The 19,562-nt window shown below is 34.4% G+C and overlaps 1 protein-coding gene across 4 annotated transcripts in view; it reads left to right on the top strand.

Moving 5' to 3' along the window:
• FANCL (FA complementation group L) overlaps positions 1–19,562 on the top strand; it is an 87,953-nt gene that overhangs the window by 51,946 nt on the left and 16,445 nt on the right. For all 4 annotated transcript variants that reach the window (XM_069583261.1, XM_069583265.1, XM_069583262.1 and 1 more), the window contains one exon: positions 2,174–2,242. In XM_069583261.1, the coding sequence (XP_069439362.1) occupies positions 2,174–2,242 (69 nt within the window). The remainder of the gene's footprint in view (positions 1–2,173; positions 2,243–19,562) is intronic.

A 19,562-nucleotide genomic window follows, 5' to 3' on the forward strand; every position in this document is an offset into this window, starting at 1 on the left:
AATTGATCTTGAATGTGAATATAATACAATATTTATACATCAACTCAGTAAAGCCAACTATTTATAGATCAGTCTAATTTATTGTATACATATTTGTATGTTTGCATAAATGTACCTAAATATATATCTGGATGTTATCTCAGATATGTGGAATCATATTTATTTTAACCTGCTTTTTGTTTAACTCCTTGGGGATCTCTTTTTTGTTTAATTCCTTGTGGCTTTCTTTATCAGTACACATGTGCCATTTAGTACCCTGAGCCCTGTTTGAATGTAGGATCATAATTCTCTTTTAACATAATGTGCCATATATACTTAATGATTTCCAAAGTTACAGGCACTTTACTGGGTTTATCTATTCTGTATACAGTAAACATTAAATTCTTAGGCTTCCCTGGTAGCTCAGAAGGTAAAGCGTCTGCCTGCAATGCAGGAGACTTGGGTTCAATCCCTGGGTCAGGAAGATCCCCTGGAGAAGGAAATGGCAGCCCACTCCAGTACTCTTGCCTGGAAAATCCCTTAGACAGAGAAGCCTGGTAGACTACAGTCCATGAGATCGCAAAGAGTCGGACATGACTGAGCGACTTCACTTTCACTTTAAGTTCTTAACCTTGATTGATGATTGCTTAGAGAGTTGATATTGTTCATTGTCAGCCAAATAGACAAATAGCAGCAACTCAAGGTAAACTAAATGTTCCATTTTTGACCCAAGGAGGTTTTAAGTTTGTATTTTTTTTTCCAGAAAATTCACATTTTAGAGGGAAAAGAGATTTTACAATACTTTTGGTTGTGTTCTATTATTTTTACATATGAAACAGGCAGAGAAGTTAAATGACTTGTCCAAGGTCAGGAGTTAATTAGCGGAACCATAAACCAAAGAAAGCGAAGATCTCTGCCTGCATTTACTTTGAGATAATCACATGACTTGTAAAAATTGCATGCAAATTGTTTTTCTAGTGATTGCAGCAGTTATAATCAGAAGAACATCATCTAATAGTTTGAATTGTCTGAAGTAGGGCTTCTTCTATAATCTCAGCCAGATCTTCCTTTCTTCCCCCGGAAGTTAGAGCATAGTTATATGTTTATATGGTTTCCTTGTATTTACCTTTGTGATATCAGTTCTGCATAGCCAGATTCCATTAGGCAGAGTGTACAATGACAGGTTTATTTTTAGCCAGCCTGTTATAATTAAATGTTAATTCTTTTTGAAGCATTGATTTCAAATGGGCTGATGTTTATAACAAATACTGTTGTGATTCTTTTTTGTGTCCTTTTCCTATGCAGAGAAGTAGTTAAAAATAGAAGGTTGAAAAAAGTGAAAGTCTAAAACTTAGGTTATTTTGTCAAATGAGGGAAAGGAGTTTTCCTAAAATGGGTTTTCTTTTTAGTAAATTTAGCTTTTTAAAGAAAAGAAGTGAGCATTTAAAAAATTACATGTGTCTTTTAAGAATCCAAACTGAATCTTAGAGAAATCATGTAATAGAATTCTCTAATAACAAAATTGATTTTAAGGAAGCTATCTTTTGTCTTTGTTAACTCAGAATTGTGGTTAGTCCTTTGGCTGTCACTTCTTATATAAAACTATTGAGGGGTTAATTTTCTGTTTATCAACCATGAAAAAATTTTTTCTTAAAACTAATATTTTGTTTTTCCTTAATAAACCAGAAGGCATTTATTTCATTGTTTATTAGTCTTCTCGCTAAAATTAAATGCTTTGTTGTGGAAAATAATTGATAACTGTATGTGTTCATTTTGTGCATTTCTTGATTCTTTTAACAAGTATTGCCTCTTTAAGTAGTGACTGAGGCTGTTTGAGGTTAAATTTTAGACTGAAAAGAAATGAAATATCAACCATTTTGATTTGTCATTTTACAGATAAAGAAACGGAGATTCAGTGTGGTTTGCCCCTCAAATCACATTAGCAGCTGCCCAGAAACTGACTTAATTCATTACTACTGATTGGTTTGGCATCCCCAAATCACTACACTTTGTACCTCTTGAGCTTGTTGACTGTTTATCAGCTCTTCACACCTTTATAATACTAGAACCAAAATATATATAATACCTTTGCATTTATAGAAATACTTTTCCTAATATATTCAGTTTTTCTAAAATATTTATGTGAAATGTCACAGTGAAACAAAAATGACCCTAATTTTATGCTTTTTTGTAGTACCCTGCAGAATCACCAGATTGTGTTGTGGATTTTCCTGTTCCATTTTCTGTTTCCTGGACACCACAGGTAAATTCTTAAATTTAAGTAGCTAAAAAGCATTTTAAGTGGCCATTATAAAGTGGTCTTTTCAGTTTTGTTTAAACATTTATTTATAAACAGGATTTTGAGAGTGTTGCTTTCATATTTCCTAGCATTCTCCCTGCCCTCTGACTGTCTCCCCGCCTCCTTCCTCATCCTCCAAACACACCCACACAGACACCCCATTCAGCCTTTAGATCTTTATGCTTCATTTTAAATAAACATGAAAAAGCTCTGTTGACAGAAATTGTCCTTTAATTTTAAATCCTAAGGAGCTCTGTTATAAAGCAGTGAGCAGTAGGTTAAAAATTGGGTGAAATTTTTCAGATATAATATCAGAGAATCTTTTTCAGAGGAGAATGAGTTATGACTGAAAATATAAATCCTGCCATTTCTGTTCAGTTTTTATTGTTTTAAAGTATTTGTCCTTAGTTCGCCCTTGAACTTATACTATATTCTTTTTGCATATGCTTTGGAATATTCTTATTTTGATTATTTCTCCTGCTCCTGTCAGTTTAATTTCTCAATACATTGGTGATATCTAACAAGTTGATGTATTTAGGAGTGCAGTGTAAATTGTACCATTATGTAGATAAAATGTGGTATGATTATCAATAGTTCTGTCATCAACATTGACATGTGTGACTTTTAAAGATCTGGCAGGATGGTGGTTAGGTTCAAAGAGAAATCTAATGACAGGTAATCTAATGTCTCACCAAGTAAATCGATATCAATATGAAGAGAATCTTTCTATTCTTATGCAAAGTGAAAAAAATTCCTACTGACATTTAACAAATACTCTCTGAGTAGAGGCTACCCTTATTTTTGTTATGAAATTTTGGTAGGTTCAAGTGAAAATTTATGCTTACATTTAAATTCTAACATATAGAGTAAAGTAATCGTCTTGTTAGTTAAAAAAAAAAAAAAAGCCTAACAGCATTTACATTGTTGTATGAGGTTTCAAATATTAAATTATACCATCTACATTTAAAATATATTTTTGTCATTTTCTTCTTTAAAAACAAAACAATCTCCCTCCTTCCAATGGAAATCAAGAAAACACAGCAAAATATAGGTGATGAAAAACACTATGATTTGCTTTTGGTATTGTGATATGTGTTATAAATACATAAGATATACTGTGTGTTTTTTTTTAAAGAATTGGAATTGTACATAAATTGAATAGTTTCAGTTTGCCTCTATAAATTTTATTATGTGAGATCATGAGATAACATTGTACCTAGATTGTATTACTCTTTCCATATGTTATCTCTAGATTATAATTTAATATTTATCAAAATCCCAAGGTTGAAGAATATGTTTTTGATTAATTTCCTAGTTTTTTTTTTTAACATGTTTAATCATGCAAGTTTTTCCCAGACTTTAATCTGCGAAGAAGTTCACATCTCCACAAAAGGACTGTTAGCAGTTACCTTATCCTGCCATTTAACAAAATTAGTTTGTGACTCTAACATTACAAAATCTTAAGAGCAATATCTTCTAAATTTTGTGTCCCTACTTAACACCAGCTAAGTACCTTGCACAAATAAGCATGGAATAAGTGTTTATAATATTAATTCAAATCCAGATTTAGATTTAATTGTGTCGTATGTCAGGTTTTCTATTTTTGTATTAGTTCTAAGAATACAGAATTAGTAGTAACTGGAATTGCATCTTTTTTTTTAATTAAAAGAACATATTAACATTCTTAGTATAGTACAGATAAAAATTTAGACATCATTTTAACCACAACTCAAATTTGACATGTTTAATATTTATCACATTTGTTTCAGATATATTTTTGTCTCTTTTAGGAATAAAATGTTCTGGGGCTTAAAATTTTACTTTTTCTTCTCTCCTTTCCTTTGTTTCCTTCTGTCTCTTTCTAGAGGAAAATCTTTTTCTGGAATTGATGTGTATGCTACCCATGCATACTCTCTTGCTACATTTGTTTATACCATATTCTATAGTATTTTCAGTCTTTTTTAAACGACATTGTTTCTGAGATTTACCCATGATCTGTGCCTGTATAGTACATTTTAAATGCTTTATATCATTTCATTATATGAATCCACCAGTTAGTTTATTCAGTGTCCTAATGATATGGTTGGTCACAATTTCTTGCACAATTTCTTACTAAACAGTGCTGCTATAAACATCTTTCTATGTTTCCTTTTATATATGTGAGACTTTTAAAATGGTTTATGCTTTGAAGTGAAAATGCTGGATTGTAAGGAGTATACTCTTTGAGATTACTAAACATTGCCAAGTTATTTTCCCAAATTGGTTGTGTAGCTTTATACTCCTACCCAGCAATGCATAGTAATTTCTATTTCCCACACCCTTTCTATGTCATTCTGATTTTACTCTGATCTTAATTGCTATCAAGAACTGATACTCTTTATTGTTGTGTTTATAATCTTTGCCTACTTATATTTTTGTTTTTTATTATAAGCATTTCTTACATACTTTGGATACTAATTATGTATTGGTTATATGGGATATAAGTGTCTTTATCCCTGTGGCATGCTTTTAAACTTTGATATATTTTGTCAAGCAGAAGTTTAATATTCAGTGTGGTCACATTTATCAGTCTCTTCATTGTGATTTCTGCTTTATGTGTCTTGAATGAGAAAATTTTTTGTATCTTGTTTTTAAAAGATATTCATTGAAAGTTTATTGTAAAAGTTACACTTTTTTCATATTTAAATATGAGATAGGAATTATATTTACACTTGCCTTTTTTTTATATGCTTATAGAATTTGGATGTATCTTCATTTGTGGAGGTCTGAGGTGATTTTATTTTTCTTTTCCATGTACTACTAAAATTGTCCATTGTTAGAGTTTAGCTGTTCAATGTTAAGGATTTTGCTGCTATTTCCAGATGAACTCTTGAGTGTTTTAGCATGATAAAAGTGTTGGCAGTATTAGTTTATGTTTTGAAAGTGTGAAGCAACATCAAACTTCGTGGCTGTGTGTGATTTTTTTCATTGACCTATTGGAAACAGTTCTGCTTGTGAGAATTACTGTCTTTTTCCTTTTTTAAAACAATTTTTAAACAGTTGTGGTTCTTAAAGAATTGTAGTATTGTAGTCTTACAGCAAACTTACATTTAAAAGATTGTAAACAGGTGCCAGATAATTGATTTTAAAAAATTTCGTCTCCTTTTTGTACATTTCCTATTTGGATTCAGTGTTTCTGGACTTTAAACTTAGAAGATCTTTATTTTCCTTTCTTTCTGTAAAATAATAGGCATGACTTTGTGGCATCCATATTAAAAATGGGTAATTTTCCTTATGGTCCCTGTCTTCCTGCTGGGTTGATAATGTTTTGATGTATTTTTCTTTTGCTCTGATGAGAGGTCTGCTGCTGCTGCTCTGACATATTCATTTGGATGAATAATTATAACTTGCACAATGTCAAGCTGAAGATGGTAGGGTTTTGTGCGTCATGACAAGCCTAGTAGCCAGTGCAGGTGTCTCACAGCATGATCAGCAACAGCCAGTGTATTCTGGCTCCGAGGAGGCATTTAGAGTGGTAAGAAATGAGCACCAAGGGCAAGGCTGCTGCTTCTACTGCTGCCGTGCTATGTGCCAAAGAAACACAAAGTGCTTCTCAAAGACAAGTGACTGCACACCTCTTGTCACATATTTACTTTGTTTACCCAGTCAGTTTTCTTTTATAGATTTCAGCATAGGAATGTAAGAGCATGTCATGATTTTTATCTTATTCTACTTCCCAACATCACAAACGCTCTAAAATGTATCTAATTTGCTGCCCTTTGGACTTGTATATCTAGATCATATATATGAATAATGTAGACTGATGAGACCATAGGATGCTCTAATGTAAGATTTTACATGCATTGACAGTAGTGATTCTGTAAAAATAAAATTACCTTTCTGCAGGTCACTGATCAACCCAAAATAGATGCTAAAGTTGTACCCTTACCTGTAAATATGCCATTAAGTGTAGGCTTCAGTTAACTAGAATTTTCAGAGATTGGATATGATATAGAAAACAGTGGTCATTATATTCTTTTATCATGTAAATCTCATATTCTTGGGAGTAATGCCATGAATATAAGAAGAGCAAAACTAATGATAAAGCCTGTGGCTGATAATCTGATGGTGAATGAAGAAATTGTAATTAAAGGAAAACAGTCCTATTACATAGCAGTGAGCATGATCCATTAGTTAGAGCAACAGACTAGCAGTTGGGTATCCTTGGTTCTGTTTACAGTTCAGCCATTGACTTAATTGTATAATCGCAAACAAATCACAAGGCTGCTCTTTGCCTTAGTTCGTATGTATATGGAAATAATGAACTTTTTCTAAGAGATCTTAATAAAATAAATTTGGTTTAAAACAAATAGAATGGTAGATGGAGAAAATGCTCAGTATCATACTGTATGGACCCTAAGGATATTCTGCTTTTTTGATCTACTGGATTATCTTTCTTTCCATTTTTTCTCTACTGTCCTTGTTGGAGAACTTATAGAACTGGATTTTTGTTCAGTCTTTAATTGGTTAAATATTCTTTTGGTTTCTTGGCCATCTTATTGTGGCTACAGTGGTGTGGATAAAAAGACATCAAAGAAATCATAACAAAGAAACTTAGTTCATTATTGAGACTATGTGATATGATTGACCTGTGTGACATGGTATCCTATTGAACTCAGTAACTTACTAACTGCTTCTCTTTCTTTTTTTTAAATAACATGTATTTTTAAAGTACCCCTACATTGACTCTTTAAAACAGAGCAAAAATAAAAGCCAGCAAAATTTAAAAAATGTGAAATCACCTTTAATGCCTTCATTTATAGAGTCGGGATGTCACTGGTTAATCTGAACCTGTGCTTATCACTTAACAAAATATTTATTTTTTTTGAAATATTATTTATAATGCTATGCATTTATTATTCCAGATAATCTTTAGGATAATTTAGTTTTTAGTTATAATTGGGTTTACATTTATCCATCCAATTAAGAACTAATATATTCACAGTCTAGGAACTGATTATCTCTACGTTTATTTAGGTCCCCCAGTTAAGTAGCTATAGTTTTTTAATCCACATCTTGTACATTTTTGTTGCGTTTATTCCTAATTATAATATAGTTTTTGTTGCTATTGCGATTTGGTCTTTTTTTAAAATCACGTTTTCTAGTTTGTAATATGGGCAAGCTATTGATTTTTTAAAAAGTGTATACTCTAATAAAAGTTGTATATGAACATAGTTTAAAGAGTTAGATTTACAAGGGTTTTTTTTTGTTGTTGCTGTTGTTTGTTTTCTTTTCAGACAAAACAGCATAACCTAGCGTCCTTCCCACCTTTTTCTCCCTCTCCAGGGCCAACCACTTTTAATTGTTAGCTGATCTTTTGGTGTTATAATGTAATATGCATTATTACATGCTCTTGTAATTATACTACCTTTTGTTTGTTGGTTTGGTTTGGCCATTATCTGTTAACTTCCCACGGTAGATAATGAGGAATTTGCTATTTCATTTTGCTATTTCTTCTGCCTTTCCCCCACTCCAAACACATATGAATACTTCCTGTGTTCTTTTTCTTTTCAGATAGTTATCTTGTAATTTTGATTATCAATATTCTGTTTACATTATTATGGTGAGCATATACGTATACTATGCAGAGATAAACCATGTAGTTAATTAGTATTCAATATTATTTTTCCTTTGTTGCCCCAGTTTTTGCTACCACCTAGAGTTAACAATTGTCTATTTCATTTTCTTAGTTTTCTGTGTATTTAAAACTCATTCAATCCACAATTTTCCATCAGTTGTCTAAATCTACTCTTAATTATCTAGATGGGGTTTTGTATTAGCTTTACTTTCTGGTAAATTTCATCAACGTTTTCTGGTAACCTTCCTTTTGAGTTTTATTTTTTTTTTAATACTGTCATGTTAATTTCTAAGAGTTTACTTCATTGATATATCTTCTTTTGTCCCTAGAGATACTAATAATATATATCTTTTTTTCCCACCTGAATAGTTTCTGTTTCCTTGAGTTGCTTTTTCTTATCATCTTTGGTTATTTGCTCATGATTAAAAGTCAGCTATTATAAACTATTTGAAGGCTCTGAGTACATGACTGGGGGCTTGTCAATTGTGAACCTCATTGTAGAGTCACCTGAATAGATCTCAGAATAGATTACCCCAGATGTCAATATTTTAGGTCTTTTTGATTGATTGGTCAGATTTGTTGAGAAGACTCTTTTATTTAGCCTTCTGCCTACAAGTTACTGAGCAAACAGAAAATACTCCCTTATGGCAAGAGTGGACCAACACTACTGGGCAAGAAACAGCAGTCTAGATTAGTAACAGTTAACCCTCTTTCAATATACATTTATATTATGTTGTATAATTGTATATATAAACACACCCACATCCATATATGACAAGTTAAGTGTTATCTCTCTCTTTGTATGTTGAACTACATATACTCTAAAGACAATATTTCCATTTATATGCAATAGTCAGGAAGTATTCTGATGCTGAAAAATAAAATAGAGATGATTAATACAAAACAACCATCAGTCTCACCAGGCTCTCTGGTTATGGTAGATGACTATATATATATTGTAACATAAGTAACAAACTAACATAACATATAACAAGTAACATATATATATATTGTAACAATATTTCTCAACAGAAATATTGAGAAATACCGTTTGGTCTTACAGTGTGCCGGTTAATGTATTACGAATACTTGGACTATAGTTTGGAGGAAACCAATAAAATATTCTTATATAGCAAGTGTCCTAGGTAAAAGAAAATATATAAGTATCAGTCTCCAAATGGCTTCTTAATATTGTGATTTATATTTTAAAATGCTTTTGGATAAAAAGGATTGTCTTAGCTTGTCAGTAAAGCAATTTTATCTCAACACAAACACAATTTATTAACATTCTCTATCTCATGTTTTGTCAATGTCAGGGACTCTAGAAAATTAATATACAATGTCTATTTGTACTTTTTTTTTTTAATCCAAGGGCTATTTTAAAATATTTGAACATTGGTATATATATGTGTGTGTGTGTTTTAAGCCATCTGTTTGGAAGAACAGATACCCGTATTGAAAATAAAGTTCCAGTAGACAGAAGACAGAAATGATAATTCAAATATAAAAGATGCTAATTCAAGTATGATCTGCTAGAATCACTGATTAATACTCTCAGCTATATATACTTACTTTCTTCCTCTTTTTGTGCTTATAAAAAAAAAAAAAGTTGAATATGAGAAGCCAAACTAACTTAGCAGATGGATATAATGAAGCAAACCAGAATTTTGGAGTTGGTAGATAGCAGAGGCAATGGAACAGTATTTTTTTATTTTTTTAAAGTGATGTTCCTGTTAGCATGTAGCTCCCTGGCTCTGGTTGTGAAGGTAACATTGATAGCCAGCAACACACACATTTTATTAGTCTTGACCTTCTCTGAAAGCAAAGATCTTTGTGAACATTTATTTCCTTATTTTGTTGTTTTTAGTGTGAATAATAACAATTAGATATAGTCAACTTTTTGATGAGGGTAGAGTAGAACCCTTTTGTGGTATGTCCTACCTAAAACAAAAAGCTAGACTAGTTTGCTTTTTTCTGATTGGCTTAACTTTTTTTATTATGTAGAACTTTATTTTAATACCAAGTAAAGGAAGTTAAAAACAGTTAACATGGAATATTAGAAATGTATTTGAACCAAATACTAAGGGTCTTAAGTAGCATTGTACAAGACGTGGTTTTTCTCAGCGTTAACAATCTGAGGGATATAAATGGATCAACAGCCACAGGGGCTTGTTCATCAGTCAGGCTCAGGCTGCCATGGTATCGTAGGCCTATCCTGGCATTCTTAGCATCTTTATTATTTTTTAAAATTGTGATAAGATAGACAAAATTTACTATCTTAACCATTTTTACAGGTGCAGTTCAGTGGTATTAAATACATTCATCAAGTTTTTGGTTACCTTTACTACCATTCATCTCCAGAACTCTTTTCAGATCTTGTAAAACTGAAACACTATACCCATTAAACAGTAACTCCCCTTCTCTTCACCAGTGTCTAGCAGCCACCATTCTAGTTTCTAACTCTATAGTTTGACTATGCTAAGTACCTTACATAAGTGGAATCATGCAGCATTTGTCCTTTTTGACTGGCTTATTTCACTGAGCATAATATACTCAAGTTTCATACAAGTTGTAGCATATGTCAGAATTTGCTTCCTTTTTAAGATCAAAAATATGTCATTACATGTATAATACCACATTTTGTTTATCCCTTCCTCCATTGATGGACTTAAATTGCTTTCACATTTTAGCTCATGGGAATAATGCTGCAGGTGAACGTGGATGTGCATATATAGCTCTATGAGTTGCCACTTTTAATTGGTAATTAAATTACCAATAATTAATTGGTAATTTTATCTTTAATTTTTTGAGAAACTGCTATACTGCTTTCCAGAGGTCCTGTACCATTTTACATTCCTACAACAGTGTACAAGAGTTTCAGTTTCTCCATATCCTCCTAAACACTTATTTTCTTTTAATGAGTGTGAGTGAAGTGATCTTATTACAATTTTGACTTGCATTTCCCTAAGAGATATTGAGTGTCTTTTCATGTACTTATTGGCCATTTCTGTATCTTCTTTGGATACATGTTTTAGTCCTTTGCCAAGTTTAAAATAAGTTGTTTTTGTTGTTGAGTTTTAAGAGTTCTCTATATATTATAGATATTTATCCTTTATCACATACATGATTTGCAAATGTTTCTCCCATTCTGTGCGTTGCCTTTTTACTCTGTTGCTGCTGTCTTCTGATGCACAAAATTTTTAAATTTTCATCAAGTCTAACTTTTCCTATTGTTGCCAGTGCCCTTGGTGCTATACTGAAGAAATCATTGCCCGATCCAGTGTCATAGAGCTTCTGCCCTGTGTTTTTTCTGAGAGTTTTATACTTAAACAGCTCTTATATCTATGTCTCTGATCCATCTTAAGTTACTTTTTGTATATGGTACTAGATAAGGGGCCAACTTAATTATTTTCCATATTGATATCCAGTTTTTCTAGCTCCATTAGTTGAAAAGATTGTTCTTTTCTCATTGAACGGTCTTGACACTTTGTCAGAAATGATTTGATCATGTATATGAGTGTATGTTTCTAGGCTCTCTGTTCTGTTCCATTTGTATTTTATCTGTCTGTATGCTAGTACCACATTGTTTTGATTCCTGTAGCTTTACAGGAAGTTTTGAAATCAGAAAATGTGATTTCCACTTTGTCCTTTCCACTTTTTTCCTCCATGTTTGTTATTCTTTTTCAAGATTGTATGGCTATACAGGGTCTCTTAAGATTCTGTGAGTTTTAAGATGGGGTTTTCTGTTTGTGCCCCCAAAAAATGTCATTGGGATTTTGATAAGGATTGCATTGTCTTCCAGTTCATGAATGTGGGTTGAGATTCCTTTTATTGATCTCTTCTGTTAATTTTTATCAGGAGTGATATAACCATTTGTGTTTTCATTTTATGTCCTTAACCTTCGTGGTTAATTACTAAGGCTTTTTTTCTTTTGGTTTGCTTTTTGATGATATTGTAAATGGAATTGTTTTCTTAATTTCTTTTTTGGGTTGTTTATTGTTGCTGTTTGGAAATGTAACTAGTGGTCAAAGAGGTATCCTGGCCCTTTGCTGAATTAACTTCTTAGTTGTAATAATTTGGGGGGTGGTATTTAGGATTTTTTGCCTGTAAGTTTATATCATCTGCAAGCAGGGATAATTTTACTTCTTCCTTTCTTATTTGGATGCTTTAATTTCTTTTTCTTATCTAATTGATCTAGCTAGAACTTCCAGTACTGTGTTGAAGTATTGAAAGTAGGTATCCTTGCTTTGTTCCTGATCTTAGAGGAAAAGCTTTCAGTCTTTGAGCATTGAGTATGATGTTTGCTGTTCCTTTGTATTATATGGCTTTTATTTTGTTGCAGTAACTTTCTTTGATCTTTGTTGAGTTTTTATCATGAGACGGTGTTAAATATTGTCAAATGTTTTTCTCTGGGTCAGTTCAGATGATTAAATGGATTTTTTTTCATTCCATTAGTATGGTGTTTTACATTTTATTGATTTACATATTTTGGGCCATTTTTGTATTCCAGGAGTAAATCCCACCTGACCTGTGTGTAATATTTTTAATATGCTGCTAAATTTGGTATTTTGTTGAGGATTTTTCTTTTATCAGTATTCAAAAGGGATCATGGTTTTTAGTTTTCTTGGGGCTTTAGTATCACAGTAAAGATAGCCTCACTCAATATGCCAGCAAATTTGGAAAACTCAGCAGTGGCCACAGGACTGGAAAAGGTAAGTTTTCATTCCAATCCCAAAGAAAGGCAATGCCAAAGAATGCTCAAACTACTGCACAATTGGACTCATCTCACACGCTAGTAAAGTAACGCTCAAAATTCTCCAAGCCAGGCTTCAGCAATATGTGAACTGTGAACTTCCAGATGTTCAAGCTGGTTTTAGAAAAGGCAGAAGAAACAGAGATCAAATTAAATTGCCAACATCTGCTGGACCTCAAAAAAGCAAGAGAGTTCCAGAAAAACATCTATTTCTGTTTTATTGACTATGCCAAAGCCTTTGACTGTGTGGATCACAATAAACTGTGGAAAATTCTGAAAGAGATTGGAATAACAGACCACCTGACCTGCCTCTTAAACCTGTATGCAGGTCAGGAAACAACAGTTAGAACTGGACATGGAACAACACACTGGTTCCAAATAGGAAAAGGAGTATGTCAAGGCTGTATATTGTCACCCTGCTTATTTAACTCATATGAAGAGTACATCATGAGAAATGCTGGGCTGGAAGAAGCACAAGCTGGAATCAAGATTGCCAGGAGAAATATCAGTCACCTCAGATATGCAGATGACACCACCCTTATGGCAGAAAGTGAAGAGGAACTAAAAAGCCTCTTGATGAAAGTGAAAGAGGAGTTGGCTTAAAGCTCAACCTTCAGAAAATGAAGATCATGGCATCTGGTCCCATCACTTCATGGCAAATAGATGGGGAAACAATGGAAACAGTGTCAGACTTTATTTTTTTGGGCTCCAAAATCAGTGCAGATGGTGATTGCAGTCATGAAATTAAAAGATGCTTACTCCTTGGAAGGAAAGTTATGACCAACCTAGATAGCATATTCAAAAGCAGAGACATTACTTTGCCAACAAGGTCCATCTAGTCAAGGCTATGGTTTTTCCAGTAGTCATGTATGGATGTGAGAGTTGGACTGTGAAGAAAGCTAAGCGCCGAAGAATTGATGCTTTTGAACTGTGGTGTTGGAGAAGACTCTTGAGAGTCTCTTGGACTGCGATGAGATCCAACCAGTCCATTCTAAAGGAGGTCAGTCCTGGGTGTTCATTGAAGGACTGATGTGAAAGATGAAACTCCAATACTTTGGCCACCCCATGCAAAGAGTTGACTCATTGGAAAAGACCCTGATGCTGGGAGGGATTGGGGGCAGGAGGAGAAGGGGACAACATAGGATGAGATGGCTGGATGGTATCACCGACTCGATGGACATGAATTTGAGTAAACTCCGGGAGTTGGTGATGAATAGGAGGCCTGGTGTGCTGTGATTCATGGGGTCGCAAAGAGTCGGATACGACTGAGCGACTGATTTGACTGACTGAACCTCTTTCAGTCAATCAGTCAGTTCAGTCGCTCAGACGTGTCCGACTCTTTGTGACCCCAAGAATCACAGTACGTCAGGCCTCCCTGTCCATTACCATCTCCCGGAGTTCACTCAAACTCATGTCCATAGCCTCCTTATACTCACCTAAAAATTAGTTAGGAAGTATTTTACCCTTATCAATTTTTTTGGAGAAGTCTGAGAAGTATTGGTGGTTGTGGTAGTTGTTCAGTCAGTAAGTCATGTCCAACTCTTTGCCCCCAGGGACTGCAGCACTCAAGGCTTCCCTGTCTTTCACTATCTTCCAGAGTTTGCTCAAATTATGTCCATTGAGTCGGTGATGCCACCTAACCATCTCATCTTCTGTCACCCTCTTCTTCCCCCCATTCTCAATCTTTCCGAGGACCAGGGTCTTTTCGAGTGAGTCAGTTCTTTGCATCAGGTGGTCGAAAGTATTAGAGCTTCAGCATCAGTCCTTCCAATGAATATTCAGGGTTGATTTCCTTTGGGATTGACTGGTTAGATCTCCTTACTGTCCACGGGAGTCTAAAGAGTCTTCTCTAGCACCACATTTTGAAAGCATCAGTCTCTGGCGCTCAGCCTTATGGTCCAAGTCTCACATAAGTACATGACTACTAGAAAAACCATAGCTTTGACTATATGGACCTTTGTCAGAAGAGTGATGTCTTTGCTTTTTAATATGCTGTCTAACTCTGTCATACATTTCCTTCCAAAGAGCAAATGTCTTCTGCAGTCACTGTCCACAGTGATTTTGGAGCCCAAGAAAATGAAATCTGTTATTGTGTCCACTTTTCCCCCTTCTATCTGCCATGAAGTGATAGGACAGGATGCCATGGTCTTAGTTTTTTGAATGTTGAGTTTTAAGCAAGCTTTTTCACTCTCCTCTTTTCACCCTCATCAAGAGGCTCTTTAGTTCCTCCTTGCTTTCTGCCATTAGAGTGGTATCATCTACATATCTGAAGTTGATAATATTTTGTTAAGTTGTTTAAAATGTTTGTTGTAATTCATCGATACACTATCAAGTCCAGAACTTCTCTGCTGAGATCTTTTGAATACTGATTCAGTCTCCTCACTCATTATTCTATTCAGATTCTCTATTTATTTGTGGTTTAGTCTTCCATTTTATGTTTTTAGGAATTTATTCATCAAGGCTATGCAATTTGTTGGTATATAATTTTTCATGAAATTTTTTCATAAAATTTCATGAAATTTTTCTGTTATAATTCCTGTTTTTGTAGAATGGTAGTAATATCCCTACTGATATTTGATTCTAATAATTTGAATTATCTTTTTTTCTTAGTCAATTTATCTAAAATTTTGTCCACTTTTTGAACTTTAAAAAGAATCAACCTTTGGTTTCATTGTTTTTCTCTGTTGTCTTTTTATGTTTTATTTTACTTATCTCCTCTCTAATCCTTTCTTTCTGCTAGCTTTGATTTTAGTTTAGTTCTTTAGTTGTAAAATTAGGTTGTTGATGGTCTTGTTTTTTAATGTATGTATTTATAACTATAAATATCCTCTTTACTACTTTTGCTACATTCTGTAAGTTTTAAATGCTGTGCTTTCATTTTTTGTCTCTTAAGTTTTTTCTAATTGGGCTTCCCTAGGTGGCTCAGTGGTAAAGAATCTGCCAGCCAATTCAGGAGATGTGGGTTCGATCCCTGGGTTGGGAAAATCTCCTCCAGAAGGAAATAGCAACCCACTCCAGTATTCTTGCCTGGGCAATTCCACAGACAGAGAAGCCTGGTGGGCTACAGCCCATAGGTCTAAACAACAACAATCAATTTTCTGATTACACTTGGATCTCTTATTTGATCTTTATTGAGTATGTTGTTCAATTTCCATAAATTTGTGGGTTTTCCAGTTTTCTATTACTGATTTATAACTACATTCAGTTGTGGTTGGAAAAGATACTTTATATGGTGTCTGTCTTTTCAGAGGTATTCATATGTATTTTATAGCCTGAAACATGTTCTGGAAAATATTCCATGTGCATTTGGGAAATATGTACTTTTGTTACTGTGTGGAGTATTCAATATATGTCTGTTAGATCTTGTTGGTTTGTTGTGTTGCTCAAGTACTCTCTTTCCTTATCTTTCTGGTTGTTCTGTTATTGAGAGCAGGGTATGGATGTCACCCAAATATTATTGTACAACTATTTCTCTTCAGTTCTATTAATTTTTGTTTCATGTTTTGATGGCTGTTATGAGCTGCATGAAAGTTTTTAATTCTTATAAATTTGTGATGAATAAAACCTTTTATTAATACATAATGTTCTTTGTTTCTTATAATCTATTTTGATTTTAAGTCTGTTTTGTCTCATATTAGTATAGCCACTCCTGTTCTCTTTTGGTGATTGTTTACATGGAATATCTTTTTTCATTCTTTCAGTTTCAGCTGATTTGTGTCTGTGGATCTAAAGTGAGAATGTTATTGATAGCATGTAGTTGTATACCACCCTGCCAATATGTCTTTTGATTAGACGGTTCAATCCATTTACATTTATAGTTTAATACTGATAAGGAGGCACTTAATCTGTCATTTTGCTTTAGAGTTCAATTGATTTTTTTGGAGGTTAAACATTTAAATTCCTTCTGTCATATATTGTCCTGGATATTCTATAGTTATTTCCTCTATGGTTACTGTTAGGATTACATTTAACATATTGAAGTTATAATCCAGTGTAATTTATATACCAGCTTAACTTCAGTGAGTCAATTCTTCGCATGAGGTGGCCAAAGTACTGGAGTTTCAGCTTTAGCATCAGTCCTTCAACAGAAATCCCAGGACTGATCTCCTTCAGAATGGACTGGTTGGATCTCCTTGCAGTCCAAGGGACTCTCAAGAGTCTTCTCCAACACCACAGTTCAAAAGCATCAATTCTTCAGTGCTCAGCCTTCTTCACAGTCCAACTCTCACATCCATACATGACCACAGGAAAAACCACAGCCTTGACTAGACGGACCTTAGTCGACAAAGTAATGTCTCTGCTTTTGAATATGCTATCTAGGTTGGTCATAACTTTTCTTCCAAGGAGTAAGCATCTTTTAATTTCATGGCTGCAGTCACCATCTGCAGTGATTTTGGAGCCCCCAAAAATAAAGTCTGACACTGTTTCCCTGTCTATTTCCCATGAAGTGATGATAATAATACTAGCTTTTATTATTTGCCTCATGTATTTACCTTTACTGAGATCTTTAAATCTTCATAGGGCTTCATGTTACTGTCTAGTGTCCTTTGATTTCAACTTATAAGACTTTTTTTTAATAACATTCCTTAAAGGACAGTGGCACCCCACTCCAGCACTCTTGCCTGGAAAATCCCATGGATGGAGGAGCCTGGTGGGCTGCAGTCCATGGGGTCGGTAAGAGTTGGACACGACTGAGCGACTTCACTTTCACTTTTCACTTTCATGCATTGGAGAAGGAAATGGCAACCCACTCCAGTATTCTTGCCTGGAGAATCCCAGGGACGGGGGAGCCTCATGGGCTGCCGTCTATGGGGTCGCACAGAGTCAGACACGACTGAAGCAACTTAGCAGCAAAGGACAGGTTTAAATGGTAGCAGACTCCTTTTGTGTATCTGGGAATGGCTTCATTTCTCACTACATTGATGGATAATTTTGCCAGCTTTAGGATTTTTTGTGACTTAAAAAATTTTTTAGCACTTTGAATATATCACCCACTGTTTTCTGGTCATCAAATTTCTGATGAGAAATCTGCTGATAGTTTTTGACACTCCCTTGTATGTGATGAGTCACATCTCAATCTCTTTGAAGGCTCTCTGTCGTTTGAAAGCTTGATTTTAATGTGTCTTTTGTGGATCTGTTGGAGTTCATTGAGCTTCTTTGATGTGTATATTTATGTATTTCACCAAATTTGGGGATTTTTTAGTCATTATTTCTTCGAATATTCTGCCATTTCCTCTTCTTCTGGGATCCCACAATCCATATATTGGTTAACTTGATGGTGTTGTAGTTTCTTAAATTCTGTGCACTTTTCTTCGATCTTTTCTCTTCCTACTTCTCAGACATAGTAACTTCTGTTGTCCTGTCTTTATGTTCACAGATTTCTTCTTTTTGCCTGTTCAAACTCATCTTTGAATTCTCTTAGTGAATTTTTCATTTTTAGTTATTGTTATTTTCATGTTTTTTCAAGGTTTTCTTTTTCTGTATTTTCTATACATTGTTATCTTGACTTTCTCTACAATTTACTTTAAAGTGTATGTATCAGTTGTTTCAAATTTTTTTGTCTAGTAGAGATACTCTCAGGTCTATTTTTGGGAGCTGTTTGTTTTTTCTGTTAATTTATGTTTTTCCTTTGAGTCAGGGCTACACTTTGTTTTTGATGCCCTGTGGTTTTGTTGTTCTTGAAAACTGGAAATTTAAATCATATAACGTGGTAACTATAGAAATTGGATTGTCCCCTATCCCCAAGGAGGAAAGATCAAATTCTCTCCTGTTTCCAATTTGTGTGTGTGTGTGTGTGTGTGTGTGTATGCGTGTATGCGTGTGTGTTCTTGATTGTTGTAGGCCATCTTCTTGTCCAGGATCAAACTGAGGTATAAACTTAGGGTCTTTTTGGTCTTTTTCGAGCCTGTACCTTTCCCTGGGCATGCAGAGTGACTTCCTAAATTTTCCTGTAATGAGAGTTGCCTTTTCTTTCTTTCAGTTGTGTTGCAATACAGTTGACATATTGCACAGGGCAAGTGTGAGCTGTACAGCATATTGATTTGACATATATGCATCATGAAATGAACAGCAGAATAAGTTTAGTTCCTGTCCACCTCATATAGATTAAAAAAGAGGCAAAAATTATTTTTTCTTGTGATGAGAACTTTTAGGATTTACTTTTAACAAGTTTCATATACAAGTGTTAATTATATCAAGCATGTATATTACATCTCTGATATTTACTATAACTGAAACTGAAAGTTTGTACCTTTTGACCACCTTCATCTGATTCTTCTACCCTCCACCCCGCCCACCCCCCACTCTGTTCAGTTCAGTTGCTCAGTCGTGTCTGACTTTTCGACCCCCATGAATCGCAACACGCCAGGCCTCCCTGTCCATCACCAACTCCCGGAGTTCACTCAGACTCAAGTCCATCGAGTCAGTGATGTCATCCAGCCATCTCATCCTCTGTCGTCCCCTTCTCCTCCTGCCCCCAATCCCTCCCAGCATCAGAGTCTTTTCCAATGAGTCAAATCTTCGCATGAGGTGGCCAAAGTACTGGAGCTTCAGCTTTAGCATCATTCCTTCCACAGAAATCCCAGGGCTGATCTCCTTCAGAATGGATTGGTTGGATCTCCTTGCAGTCCAAGGAACTCTCAAGAGTCTTCTCCAACACCACAGTTCAAAAGCATCAATTCTTCGGTGCTCAGCCTTCTTCACAGTTCAAATCTCACATCCGTACATGACCACAGGAAAAACCATAGACTTGACTAGACGGACCTTAGTCGGCAAAGTAATGTCTCTGCTTTTGAATATGTTATCTAGGTTGGTCATAACTTTTCTTCCAAGGAGTAAGAGTCTTTTAATTTCATGGCTGCAATCACCATCTGCAGTGATTTTGGAGCCCTCAAAAATAAAGTCTGACACTGTTT

The sequence above is a fragment of the Ovis canadensis genome, chromosome 3, assembly GCF_042477335.2.
Source record: "Ovis canadensis isolate MfBH-ARS-UI-01 breed Bighorn chromosome 3, ARS-UI_OviCan_v2, whole genome shotgun sequence".
Lineage (NCBI taxonomy): Eukaryota > Metazoa > Chordata > Mammalia > Artiodactyla > Bovidae > Ovis > Ovis canadensis.